This window comes from Oncorhynchus mykiss, chromosome 3 (genome assembly GCF_013265735.2).
Source record: "Oncorhynchus mykiss isolate Arlee chromosome 3, USDA_OmykA_1.1, whole genome shotgun sequence".
NCBI lineage: Eukaryota > Metazoa > Chordata > Actinopteri > Salmoniformes > Salmonidae > Oncorhynchus > Oncorhynchus mykiss.
Window position 1 is genome coordinate 52380701 of NC_048567.1, and position 14458 is coordinate 52395158.

At 41.2% G+C, this 14458-nt stretch overlaps 1 protein-coding gene across 1 annotated transcript in view; it reads left to right on the forward strand.

Moving 5' to 3' along the window:
• The first annotated feature begins 230 nt into the window (after positions 1-230).
• LOC110520177 (contactin-associated protein-like 5) overlaps positions 231-14458 on the forward strand; it is a 61679-nt gene continuing 47451 nt past the window's right edge. Inside the window, exons 1-2 of the mRNA XM_021597311.2 lie at positions 231-458; positions 12516-12626. Of these exons, the coding sequence (XP_021452986.2) occupies positions 374-458; positions 12516-12626 (196 nt within the window). The 5' untranslated portion in view covers positions 231-373. The remainder of the gene's footprint in view (positions 459-12515; positions 12627-14458) is intronic.

A 14458-nucleotide genomic window follows, 5' to 3' on the forward strand; every position in this document is an offset into this window, starting at 1 on the left:
TACTTTGTTGCTGAAACGGTCTAGAGCGCAGCAAGAGGAGCAGCAAAACGAGTTACACTACTTTACAAAATCACACACATACACACGCGCACATACTTCAAGAAAAATACTAGAACTGCCATGACTTGAAACCAACTCATGAAATACTAGAGAGATATACGTTGAGAGAGGAGAGAAAGAGAAGGAGAGACCACGAGAGAGAGATTCTACGGGCTGAGCATCTGTGAAGGACTGCTGATGGGGGAGTGGTTTACTTTTCCACTGGGCTTCAAACACACTGCATGACTCCGTCCGCGCTAGGGACATTTGAAGGCATCGCTTTCATGAGATTTACTCTCTTCCTACAACATAAGGATATATCACAGTAGGGAGAATGGAATTGCGAAAGCTGTCTCGGTTATACATCTTCATTGTCTGTCTTTTGAGTGCCTCCAGCTCTGCGTCCGCCGCCAGTCACTGTGAGTATCAGAAGTTGCTTACCAGTACCACTGGTTTTGGAAAAAAACCGCGCGCGTTTTGTGACACGCTTTTTTGCTGTAGTCTTATGACTCATATGGGTCAAAACATAGATGTATGCTGAAAAGCCCGAAGAAGCAAAAGCCTAGATAATAACGTTATAGCTATGTTTCCTTTTACCAGTAAATGTATAGGTGTAGGGCCGTGTGTTGCAACTATAACGTGAAACATTGGATTACTTGTCTTTCTAGTGTAGTTTAAGATGACACTTTTTTGATTTGGCTATTGAAATATCAGTAAATTATATTCTATAACCTATAATTGCAGCATAATTCGCAGTAACATAATTTGGTGGAAATTATATTCACCCCAGCATCGTTGGCATTAAATTATCATTCAATTGTCTTTGATTTGTTGTGCCAGCATCTGTTTAGTCCAGTTGTTTTGATGTTGTTGTCGCTAGTGGTCGTCCTTCCTCACCTGAGTTTTTAGGTGGAGGATAAGCGGTGTATTGTGCTAAATCGGTAACGATTTGTTATAACTCCATATCAAACATGTTAAACAACTATATCATTGATTCGTGCATGATTCATTACGTTATTGAAGGAAATTAACTTAAAATACTAATTGTTATCCAAAACATAGAGTTGATGGGTGGCTTTGAGACCTGGTACCTGTGAGATAGGCTTAAAAGCAGTTTATTCTAGTGATGTAACCCAGTGAACTGAGCTAAACTGACAGCTAGATTATTCATTTATGACCTTCTTGTGGTCACTCAAATGTATCCAGTGATCAGAATTGACATGCTGCTCAGAGATGAAATGGCTAGATTCTCCTAGAGGACAAGCAAATGGCCGTTCTCATATTTACCTTTGAGAAACAAAAGGAGAAGCCCAATATCCATCATGGGTGGTTTGTGTAGCCCCTGTGTCAGGTGACAGAGATAATGGCAGCCACATCCTCCCAGGGGAGCATGTCCTCATGCTCCTAGGTCTGGTGTCCTATGAAGGCTACCGGATCCGTTGCTTGCAAATATTCATAATTGATACTGAACATCTACTAAATAACCTATTTCATCCAATGATTTCCAGCATATGCTGCTGGGCCCGTGGGCCTGTAATCTTAGTGCTATTCAAATGGTTCACAGTGAAGTTCAGCAGGTGGTTGGACTTGCTTTATCATTTGCCTTATCTTATTTTTATAAAGGCCAAAGTGTGGTGCTTGAAAGGGAAAGTTTCCAGCTGTGAGTGAAATTATGATTTTGAAAGTTGCCTTTGGATGAAAACAGCGGGGGCTTTCATTGCCAGAGCTGTCTCTTGACATCACTCACTTCACCATGCCTCTGTGGGTGGAATATTGCTCCAGGTTTACAGTAATACTATCACAGCTACCATAGCCCACAATATTATGCACATACTTATATTGCTAACACTATAAACAGTCACACGGACAACACCATACTATGTTTTATTTGCTTGGATTTTCCGTTCGGTTTCTGATTGTATTATCTTTTTGAGCAGACCTTTCAGAGTAAATTACATATATCCCATAGCAGAGGCACTTACTGAAGTACATTTGGTAAAGTACTGTACCATCCCACATTGCAGCAAAGATGACAGCATCATATTGATGCTTGCATGTGTAAAAGCAGTCCTGAGTCCTCACCATATTCTACTAGCTGATTAATGCAAAGCAGGCACTCACTCAGTCTCAAGAATGGAAGGAACTCCTACTGTTGTAGAGATCCATAAAAGGGTGATGTATTTATCAAGAGATAAATGAGGCAGAACACCGCAGTAGGGAGCTCCCACTTCCTCCAATGTGTAGACGGAAGTCTCCAGTATTTGTATAAAAAAATCAAATAAATTGTAAACCTTTATTTAACTAGGCAAGTCAGTATGGAGAAAGAGCTCAGCTAGCTAGAGCCTGGGAGATCCAAACCGGCAGAGGCAATGAGTGTTCAAAAGTCCATCACATGAACGGGTCGATGTACAGTGCATACTGTATGTAATAACATGGAAAGGCCATGGCACACAGTAGAAGTAAAATGAGATGTTAGTCACTACACATAATTATCCAATGAAATGTTTTCCCTTCTCGATAATGGTTCTGGATTTCCTTAACATATCTGACTTTGCGTAATGGTCCAATTATGGTCATTTATTAGACAGTATAGTGCTGTCATTACTGTTGCTGGTAGTGGATCAGAGATGGACAGCACACGTGCAGTTAAATATGGAAAGATAATATTAGTCTATCTCCCCAGTGGTATGGTGGATGGCATACAGCAAAACAGATTGACATTCAACAAAATATCCAAATGAAAGGGCACCCACTGATAAAGACAGCAGCATCTTATGAGCTACACTGATGATAGGGTTATTGAATGTGTGACTTGGGGCTGGTACAGTCCTAAAGGCAAAGGTGCTCTCATCCATGTTCTGCTTTGTTGATTGTGTGGATCTACACACACAGCCAAGAATCACATAGACAATATGACGTCTATGAATCAGGTTGATTATAATAGATTTTCTTTTCAGGACGCCTTATTCATAGAGATTCCTACATGTTTCCCAGAAGTTAACAGTTCAATTACTACATGGTTAATTAAGTGAAACATGTTTCTCTGTCTTTTGTTCTATGTAGTGTGGATGGCTGGATGTGGATGGATGGGGCTGTTTTGCACTTCCTTTCATGTGTGACTTCGAGGAGCTTGTTGTTCATTTGAAATGCCAAGAAAAAAAGACTGTGGTTCTGTGGTTCTTTCAAGGTGTTGACGATCATCACATTAGAATGCAGTTCTTGGCAACCTCCGGCTTGTGCTATAGACGGGGGTTACGTTTGGTACAGGAGTCAACATCCTTGAATGTAGCCTAATGTATTTAGAGATAGTATGGTCGAGGAGCATGCCTTGTTAAGCTAATGAATGAAGAAAGGGGTATGGCAGTATTAAACCAATGATATACTTACTGTATGTTGGAATATCTCCCTAGTTGTTGCTATGGTACACCCCATTATGTAAAAGTATCTTTGTAAGGTGTTGTTTTTTGCTCCCCTACCATACACTTGTGCTTGTTCATGTTATCGCCCCACGGCCACACATAATATACTGTATGTGCTGAATACTGTAGGGAGAATAAAGCCTATTTTATCACTGTAAATGTATTTAACCTTCATTTTGACAAGGAGTCAGTGCTGAGACCAAGGTCTCTTTTCCAGATGAGCCCTGTATAGCACCACAATACACTTCAAAATGCACATTCATATACACAATAAAATACATGTTACTATACACAACAATATACCAAGAAACAGAAGCATTTCTCAGTAAAAAGGTCCCCTAACAACTGTCGTAATTACGCTAGAGGCACCAATTCCTCCAAATTTAAAGTGCATTGTAGATCATTCCACACGTAAGGTCCAAGGAAATTATAGGCTATTTTACCTAACTCGCGAGACACCAAGGAGTCTCCAGAGTTAACCAACCTTGTGAACGGGTTTGATAACATGTCATTTTAAGTCTTAACAGTGATGTTAAGTAAGTTGGAAGTTTGAGGAGCAGGGCTTTGTAAACAAAAAAGACCGTAATGATGTGATCTACGTGACTTAAAAGAAGTCCAGTCAACCTTTTGGTAAAGAATACAGAAATGACTAATAAAACTGTCTCCTGTGATAAAACGAAGGACACTATAAAAAACGTAATCCAAGGTTTTAAGAGTAGAGGCAGCTGCACTTTGATAAATAGTATCACCATAATAAAGAACAACCTGCTTCCTGTTGACAACCTGCTTCCTGTTGACTGGAGAGAGACGAGATCTATTTAAATAAAACATTTAATTCTTAACAAGCTCAGTCATGTTTTTTTTTAAACGATAAATCATTGTCAGTCAAAATACTAAGGTATTTGCGTCTTGAATGCAGCTCCAAAGATTTTCTGCAGCCTGTGTGTTCACCTAAAATCATGTGACCAGGATGTGCAACAATTGTGTATTATCTTAGGGTTGTTTATGATACATATATTTGGTCTGGACAGAGGAGAGCTAACTGGTATTGTGCAATGCTAAAACCAAACCCCCCAAAAAACGAACAATATATGATATAAGGCTATTTAGAGCAATAATATATTGGCTCCCCTGGGAGAGGAAAAAACTATTTGATGAATGTGGCGCCGGTGGAGGCCTTTGCATTTCCAATCGTATCGCTCTCACACTGATGGTACACCATTCCCAATCTATAGAGTGCAATGAATATGCTACAAATAGCTGTATAGTCCGTAAGTTCCATCTTCTATTTATTTCTGGTGTTACTGGCAAAGGATTGCTAAGGATTACAAGTGACCACTTACTATTGACCGTGCCGATAAGAGAATACTGGTGCTATGCAGGGCTTTGACTGCGTGATAATAATAACCAGGTAATGTTTCCGTACTTTCCATCTCCAAAGTAGACTGAGCAGACAGGAAGCACAGTTTAAACTTGGGAAAACCGCCAGACATTTTCTGTCAGTAGCTATTACTCTGTAACTCCTTATTTCTGTGAGAAGGAATCTCATACACACACTTTTCAATTGATGATCCAGGGCTTGATGATACAGGTGGATCCTGCAAACGTTTTGAGCAGGACTCATGATTGAGCCAGACAGGTAGCTATTGCAGCATAGCTTCTGTAACAATATGACCAAATTAGTACATCTGGGTTTGGGAATTGATGTTCTGAGAGCGAACAGTCAAACATTTATCTAATCTGAAACCTGCTGTCTTTATTTTGACCATCTTTGGACAGCTTTTAAATGTATTTCTCCAGAAAGTATTGTTTGAGTTATTTCCCAGTTCTAATGAAGGTGAGCCTTCAACACTTAATCTGCATGTATTTAAATGTAAGCGGGCTTGGTGACATTTCCACAGGCAGGCGAGAGGATGGCCGTATCAGGACCACCATCTGGGGCTGCTTGGATATGGAAGCCAAGCTGTCATTTTTGTCCAATGGGAGTCTCTCTTTTCCAATCTAGTATTCACCAGGGGCTAATCAGCCAGTAACCTATGGTTTCTTTGCATAGTGACACATAGTGTTGGCTAATGGTGAGTTCAGTGTGGGGTAGTGTATCACACAGAGGTGACACAACCAGAAAGACTAATCAGAAAGGGATATGAATCAAAAGAGCAGCTGCACCGCCATCTATGCCAACTTGATAATGATTTGAAAAATGAACAGAGTTGTTGACAATGTTTCACAGTATGTGTTACTTCTCCTTTGTGCCTTGATTGAGAATTCTCACCAGCAGTGTAAAATCTCTTGAATTTATGAAGTGAGTGATAGTCACGTGATCGCTCGGTCTGTAAGTAAACCTAAACATATCAGCCTTCAGATCAGTTATCAACACTTTCTCTCTAAACTATGTTTTGCTGCTCACTCTATCAGACACATTATTGGAAATTAAGTGCTACAGTACAGTGCTGTGTTTCTCAATCACACGTATCGACCAGCACTTCCTCAAATTCAGCCTGCGTCTGTAGCTAATTGTCAAACGATACCTCAGCCATACTCAATGTTTCTGCCTGAACAGAGATGAGATGGGACCAGTCTATAAATACATGTGAGGTATCGTATTCTGCTTTATCGATACTACCCGGAGGTGTACATCCATTCTTTACTGGATCATGTCATTGTTCCTCTGGATCCTTTTGGAGTGATGCATCGTGGGTAGACAGGGCGGTAGACACTGCCTGCTGTGCCTAGCACACAGGAAGCTCATTTGAGCATCTTTGTCTTCTTCAAGTCTCTCCATATAGTTCCATAGAGATAATAATGGATTTAGGATTTAAGGATCTTATTTGGATAGCCATTAGCTTTTGCAAAAGCAGTTTTTTCTTCCGTTTAGTCTCAGAATTTAAACAGCTCCACAACTTCTGCTCTGACCATGCTGCTAGTCATCTGCAGGTGCGCTGGGGCCTGAAACGGAGCTAAAAATATTCCAGCCGCATACGCTACAAAAGGCAGTTTGTTGGCGTAATTGAGCTTGATTTCTTTGTGGAGCGCTGTTTGTTTAGCACAAAGACTAGGAGGGGATGCTGGCTAATGAGCAGTGTGAGGGATGGAAGTCAACTCAGGGGCCTTTGTGTTGTAAAAAGTTGTTGCACATTTTGAAGAGAGCAAGTTAGGTGAAGTAGATTGGGTTTGAAAGTCACGTTTGAGATCTAGCAAAAAGCTTGAATAAATATAGTGTGAAAAGCAGAATCAAGGGCAGTATTTTGTGGATTTGAATGAGCTAAATCTGGCCATCAAGTTTGACTGGATAATGTGGTTGTTTTTCTAAAACTGACAATAAAAATCACAAATTACGTTTGGTTTTGTACTCTAATGTGCAGTCATATTGATGTTTTCAACCTCAAAATAGCCTAACTTCCTTCCACTTGAATAGTCTTCCCACTAAATTAAGTATGGGTCATTGTGTTACATGACAAAAATATGTTCTTTATGGGCCTTGAGGAAGTGTATAGGCCAAGGAGAAAAAAGAGAGCTCACAGTGTGCATCTAAATGTGTTCACAGCCATCTATCTTCCCATGCATCACTGGATGATGGCACACCTTGGGGAACAGAGGGAAGTGGAAGGGAGTGCAGCTTCTTTTCTTTTTTTTAAATCCCAAACACAATCACTGATAACCTCAGCTATGTTCTACTAGCCTGGAGGTGTCAAGATGTCTCTCACTGGTGTGGATACTAAAATCACAGTGTCGCTATACCCTGTCAGGATCTACTGTACAAGCTATGAGTTTATAGAAAGGGCTGGCTCCTAGTTCAGCTTTCTTTTCCAACTTTGTTTGTGTTTGTTTCTGTTCATCTCTCTGTGTGTGTGAGTGTGTGTGCGTGTGCGCGCGTGTGTGTGTGTGTGTCTGCTTATGGGAGTGAGTGTTTAAGATTTAAGCCCAAGCACTTTGCATAGCGAGTGTGCTGTGGCACGATCACATTCATAGCTAGGATAGATTTTCAATTATCCCAAGGCAAGGAGGCACTGAGCAGAGCAGTACAGCTTTGCAGGCAAATCATCCTCTACCCATAATTCTTCCTGATTGACAGCCCAGCTATTGGCTCGGTGCCAAATAACTAGATGGAGGCTATAAACAAAAACACTGTTCATAAAACACACATTTTATAAGTGAGCTACCGTAATTGTCTTTGTATTCAGGGGCCTCTTAGAGTTATGTCCTTGCCGATTGCTTCACGTTATATGCTGCTGTGACATAAACATATTATTGGTGTACCCTTTCCAGTGTACAAAGGTCTCATAGGTGTGTTAAGATTTGGTGTAACCATCAGATGAAATGGAGCAGGTACTTTTACAGAAGTGGAAAGACTAACCTGACATTGATGAAGATGTTTGTGAGAAGGCCGTCAGGATCAAAGGTGTTTGCTTTGTTTCAAAGTGGTTGCATGATCCCCAGAGTCTGATGGATTGTGTGAGAGATGGAGAGATGGAGAGATATAAATAGAAAGAGATAGACAGAGTCATGCTTAGAGTGCTTAAGTAGTGGGTAGGGATGATTAAAACATTTTACTACACTGGGCTAAATCAGAGATGTAATGTATTACATGTTGAGGTTGCATCCCAATATTACACTTTATATACATCACAAAATAATGAAATATAACAAAACCATCTGACCAAGTTTTTTTGAAATTATGTTTATTCTTTATGAATTTAGGAAAAATAGGAATTACATCCCACCCATGAGGCGATTTGGTCAATTGACTGCAGGAAATGGCTACAATGTAATGTAAGGATTTTCACTAGAAACAGAAAACATATTTGCCACACAATGTTTAATAACATTAGGTTAAAAACGTATAATTCCTTGTGAAATGATGGGATTTTCCTCAAAAGTTGGGCATCTGTGGCTATATTGCTGCATGTATATATAAGCTGTTTTTTTTATTACATCTATATCCTTTAAAAAAAACAGCTTGATCCACTTGAGTCAATCTGTAAATCAACATTTAGAGACATCTGCTGGCAAGTGATATAAGTGCAGTCAATTCAGGTCAGCTGAAATGTGGTGGGCTGTCTGTCCTCAAAGATACTTCCAAAGTGTCGCAAACAGGCTCCTGCTGTCATTTTCAAAATGAAGTTGTTGTCTACCAGATGAATGTTCATTAGTTACTGCAGATGTTTCCAGGATAAATTCAACATGGAGTGGATGGAATCCAAAACAAAATGATGTAAAGAGAGAAATCGATGAATGAGTCACTGATGGAGAGAGTACAGTGATCATTGTAATCAAGCTGTTGCCAGTTCTTTTTATGTCCTGGGATCCTCTTTAGCAGCCACACAGTGATGCACCAGAAGCCACACTGCTCAGTGGAAACAACAAAGGAGAGTTGTGGTGCAGTAGCTAGCTAAGTGAATGAGCTCCACCCCACTCACTGCTCTTATTGGGGCCTGGCAGGCAGGGCTGGATCAGTGGAAGATGAGGCCGACAAGTTCAGATCACTGACCTCTTAATCTCCTTCTGCCTGGTGGAAGTGATCTAATCTGATGGATTAGGAGGAACACTACTGACACTCGCACGTGCACACACATGCACACACACATACACACACACACACGCACACACACACACACGCACACAAACACATAGGGCTGCCTAGGGTACTGTGGATTCTACTGTCCTCTTTTTAGGGGTCACTGCTTGAGTTAATGGACTGCTGGGGAGAGATGGGGAGAGATTTGTGGAGTGGTTAAGTGAGGCAGCCCTGCTATTTTAGCAGTACTTGCATTTAGACCCCATACCGTGCTGCGCTTGCAGACACAAACATAATTTTCCATAAAATTGCGAACAATAAGTGATCATATATTTCACCTGGTTTCACCTGGTCAGTCTGTCATCCTAATGTTTTGTACACTCAGTGTATACTGTATATTATTTATATATATATATATATATATATATATATATATATATATATATATATATATATATATATATATATATACACAGTGGGGGAAACAAGTATTTGATACACTGCCGATTTTGCAGGTTTTCCTACTTACAAAGCATGTAGAGGTCTGTAATTTTTATCATAGGTACATTTCAACTGTGAGAGACGGAATCTAAAACAAAAATCCAGAAAATCACATGCATGATTTTTAAGTAATTAATTAGCATTTTATTGAATGACATAAGTATTTGATCACCTACCAACCAGTAAGAATTCCGGCTCTCACAGACCTGTTAGTTTTTCTTTAAGAAGTCCTCCTGTTCTCCACTCATTACCTGTGCACCTGTTTGAACTCGTTACCTGTATAAAAGACACCTGTCCACACACTCAATCAAACAGACTCCAACCTCTCCACGATGGCCAAGGCCAGAGAGCTGTGTAAGGACTTCAGGGATAAAATTGTAGACCTGCACAAGGCTGGGATTGGCTGCAGGACAATAGGCAAGCAGCTTGGTGAGAAGGCAACTTCTGTTGGCGCAATTCTTAGAAAATGGGAGAAGTTTAAGATGACGGTCAATCAACCTTGGTCAGGTGCTCCATGCAAGGTCTCACCTCGTGGGGCATCAATGATCATGAGGAAGGTGAGGGATCAGCCCAGAACTACACGGCAGGACCTGGTCAATGACCTGAAGAGAGCTGGGACCACAGTCTCAAAGAAAACCAATAGTAACACACTACGCCATCATGGATTAAAATCCTGCAGCGCATTCAAGGTCCCCCTGCTCAAGCCAGGGCATGTCCAGGCCCATCTGAAGTTTGCCAATGACCATCTGGAGGATCCAGAGGAGGAATGGGAGAAGGTCATGTGGTCTGATGAGACAAAAATAGAGCTTTTTGATCTAAACTCCACTCGTCGTGTTAGGAAGAAGAAGAAGGATGAGTACAACCCCAAGAATGCCATCCCAACCGTGAAGCATGGAGGTGGATACATCATTCTTTGGGGATGCTTTTCTGCAAAGGGGACAGGACGACTGCACCGTATTCACGGGAGGATGGATGGGGCCATGTATCGCGAGATCTTGGCCAACAACCTCCTTCCCTCAGTAAGAGCATTGAAGATGGGTAGTGGCTGGGTCTTCCAGCATGACAACGACCCGAAACACACAGCCAGGGCAACTAAGGAGTGGCTCCGTAAGAAGCATCGCAAGGTCCTGGATTGGCCTAGCAAGTCTCCAGACCTGAACCCAATAGAAAATCTTTGGAGGGAGCTGTAAGTCTGTATTGCCCAGCGACAGCCCCGAAACCTGAAGGATCTGGAGAAGGTCTGTATGGAGGAGTGGGCCAAAATCCCTGATGCAGTGTGTGCAAACCTGGTCAAGAACTACACGAAACGTATGATCTCTGTAATTGCAAACAAAGGTTTCTGTACCAAATATTAAGTTCTGCTTTTCTGATGTATCAAATACTTATGTCATGCAATAAAATGCAAATGAATTACTTAAAATTCATACAATGTGATTTTCTGGATTTTTGTTTTAGATTCTGTCTCTCACAGTTGAAGTGTACCTATGATAAAAAAATACAGACCTCTACATGCTTTGTAAGTAGGAAAACCTGCAAAATCGGCAGTGTATCAAATACTTGTTCTCCCCACTGTGTGTATATATATATATATATATACTGCTCAAAAAATAAAGGGAACACTTAAACAACACAATGTAACTCCAAGTCAATCACACTTCTGTGAAATCAAACTGTCCACTTAGGAAGCAACACTGATTGACAATACATTTCACATGCTGTTGTGCAAATGGAATAGACAACAGGTGGAAATTATAGGCAATTAGCAAGACACCCCCAATAAAGGAGTGGTTCTGCAGGTGGTGACCACAGACACTTCTCAGTTCCTATGCTTCCTGGCTGATGTTTTGGTCACTTTTGAATGCTGGCGGTGCTTTCACTCTAGTGGTAGCATGAGACGGAGTCTACAACCCACACAAGTGGCTCAGGTAGTGCAGCTCATCCAGGATGGCACATCAATACGAGCTGTGGCAAGAAGGTTTGCTGTGTCTGTCAGTGTAGTGTCCAGAGCATGGAGGCGCTACCAGGAGACAGGCCAGTACATCAGGAGACGCAAATTTGCCACTGGCGCCCTGTGCTCTTCACAGATGAAAGCAGGTTCACACTGAGCACATGTGACAGACGGGACAGAGTCTGGAGACGCCGTGGAGAACGTTCTGCTCCCTGCAACATCCTCCAGCATGACCGGTTTTGGCGGTGGGTCAGTCATGGTGTGGGGTGGCATTTCTTTGGGGGGCCGCACAGCCCTCCATGTGCTCGCCAGAGGTAGCCTGACTGCCATTAGGTACCGAGATGAGATCCTCAGACACCTTGTGAGACCAAATGCTGGTGCGGTTGGCCCTGGGTTCCTCCTAATGCAAGACAATGCTAGACCTCATGTGGCTGGAGTGTGTCAGCAGTTCCTGCAAGAGGAAAGCATTGATGCTATGGACTGGCCCGCCCGTTCCCCAGACCTGAATCCAATTGAGCACATCTGGGACATCATGTCTCGCTCCATCCACCAATGCCACGTTGCACCACAGACTGTCCAGGAGTTGGCGGATGCTTTAGTCCAGGTCTGAGAGGAGATCCCTCAGGAGACTAACCGCCACCTCATCAAAAGCATGCCCAGGCGTTGTAGGGAGGTCATACAGGCACGTGGAGGCCACACACACTACTGAGCCTCATTTTGACTTGTTTTAAGGACATTACATCAAAGTTGGATCAGCCTGTAGTGTGGTTTTCCACTTTAATGTTGAGCGTGACTCCAAATCCAGACCTCCATGGGTTGATACATTTGATTTCCATTGATAATTTGTGTGATTTTGTTGTCAGCACATTCAATTATGTAAAGAAAAAAGTATTTAATAAAAATATTTCATTCATTCAGATCTAGGATGTGTTATTTTAGTGTTCCCTTTATTTTTTTGAGCAGGGTATGTTTTTATTATTTTATTATGTATGTTTGACACCCCTGCTCTAGTAGATAATGATGGTGCTAAAGCTCTATATATTGTACCCAACCATGAACTTCATACAGCATACTCTCTTTTTTACTCTTACAGATATTTGTAATGGCCCATTGGTATCCATGCTGCCCCCAGCTTCTTTAGAGAGCTCCTCACAGTCCTCTGTCAGTAACGCTCCACACTTTGCCAAGATCAACAGAAGAGATGGTGAGTTACAATGGAAAGTTATATTTTTTTATTTAAAGGTTCTGAACAATACCTAGAGACAATCAATAATACTTTATCTAAGGTGAAAGGACGGTGTTTTAGTTTGCTAAACAGCTCTTATGGACCGTAATATTAGGATATCATGAAAAATAAAAAAATCTTATCCAGGATTAGTTTGAAATAGCATTATGCTTATTATTGCATTAAGATCCACCTCATGAGCCTCTTAAATATATATCCCTGATACAGTACTCATTGTACACGTCAGCACTGTTTAGCCAATTTAAAATGTTGCTCTTAGCCATAACAACAAGAGTCACAGATCAATAAATTGATATATAAATGAGTCTACTGTCTGAAACTAGATAATGATTCTCAATGACTTGGGATATTAGGGTGAACACTTAGCCTAACCCGACTGACCCCATGTCATGTTTTACCTCTGTAACAGTATGTGAGTCTGTAACAACCAAAATTATCCTGGGGGGGGGGGGGGCTCTGTAAATGATGCTTCCTCTGTGACTGAGACACTGGTTTAATATTCAGAGCTCATCTGCTCCCATGGTGTTGTGTCCCAGCCCACAGCAGCTGAGTAATGAACATGAACTGACCTGTTTCTTCTGCCTGATAGCTGGGCGGCTGAATCTACTAATTGTACACTGCACCGCCATATCACACTTTCACATGAATGTTTGGATGTAGATACTGAGGTTATTATTCACCAGTGTATTTATCATATTAGTCCAAGGGCCATCCACCAAAAATGTTTTGTTCCGTGACCCAGGAAACAAAACGGCAAAATTTCAACAACATTATATAGATAATGTTATGAATATGAGCACATTGTGGTTCAAAACTTGTAAAAGTTGCATATCCATTTGTTATTGTTAGCAAAAGTTATGATTTTTTGGGGGTAATCTTGGGTAATTTGCTGCTATGTTTCACCTTCTTTCCTTTTGTTGCACACTGGTGCACAGAACACAGATCTATTTGAGCGTTCGGTGTTTGCCCTTGCATAAGCTCAAGCAACAGGTTATCGGTCTTTGACTTATCCAGATGAACCCCAAAATTAGGAAATAGGTTTTAAACATGTACCTGTACGGTGGTTTTCGTAGTTAATATAAGACGTTTTAACAGTAGAATTTAGCCGACAAGGGCCCTCATTTCTTTTGCCTGCTAGCCAAACTAAAGACAGCACAACGTTTGTTAGATAACACAGCTCTCAAAACATTCAAGGTACTGACAGCTACATCGGCGATGTTCTGGCATCTGAGACAAATTTATTTAGCACCTTTCAACAACTTCTTATCTCGTATTATTTCCTCTGGTCCGGTACATACAGTATGTTGCTATCTGCAAGTATGGACAACAGAACGTGTGTAACAATTGTAACCAAGGTGTGACACCGCAACCTCATAGTGTTGCTAGGGGAATTTACCCAAAATGTGCTATGATTTCAAAATCGTACCTTACATTTATAATATTTCATTAATGTGCAACTTTTAAAACTTTTTAACCACACAGTGTTCATATACATAAAATGATCTACGTAAGGATGTTGAAACTTTGCAGTGTTGTTTCCCAGGTCACAGAATGCCTTTTCTGAAGCCTTTTTTGCCATTTTACCTACCAAGATAATTCTTGTCAGTTATATTCACAGCTGTGTACATTCCCCCTCAAGAGAACACCAAGACGGCCCTCAAGGAACTTCACTGGACTCTATGTAAACTGGAAACTATATATCCAGAGGCTACATTTATTGCAGCTGGGGATTTTAACCTCTCTGGGATATGTGGGACGGTAGCGTCCCACCTGGCCAACATCCAGTGAAA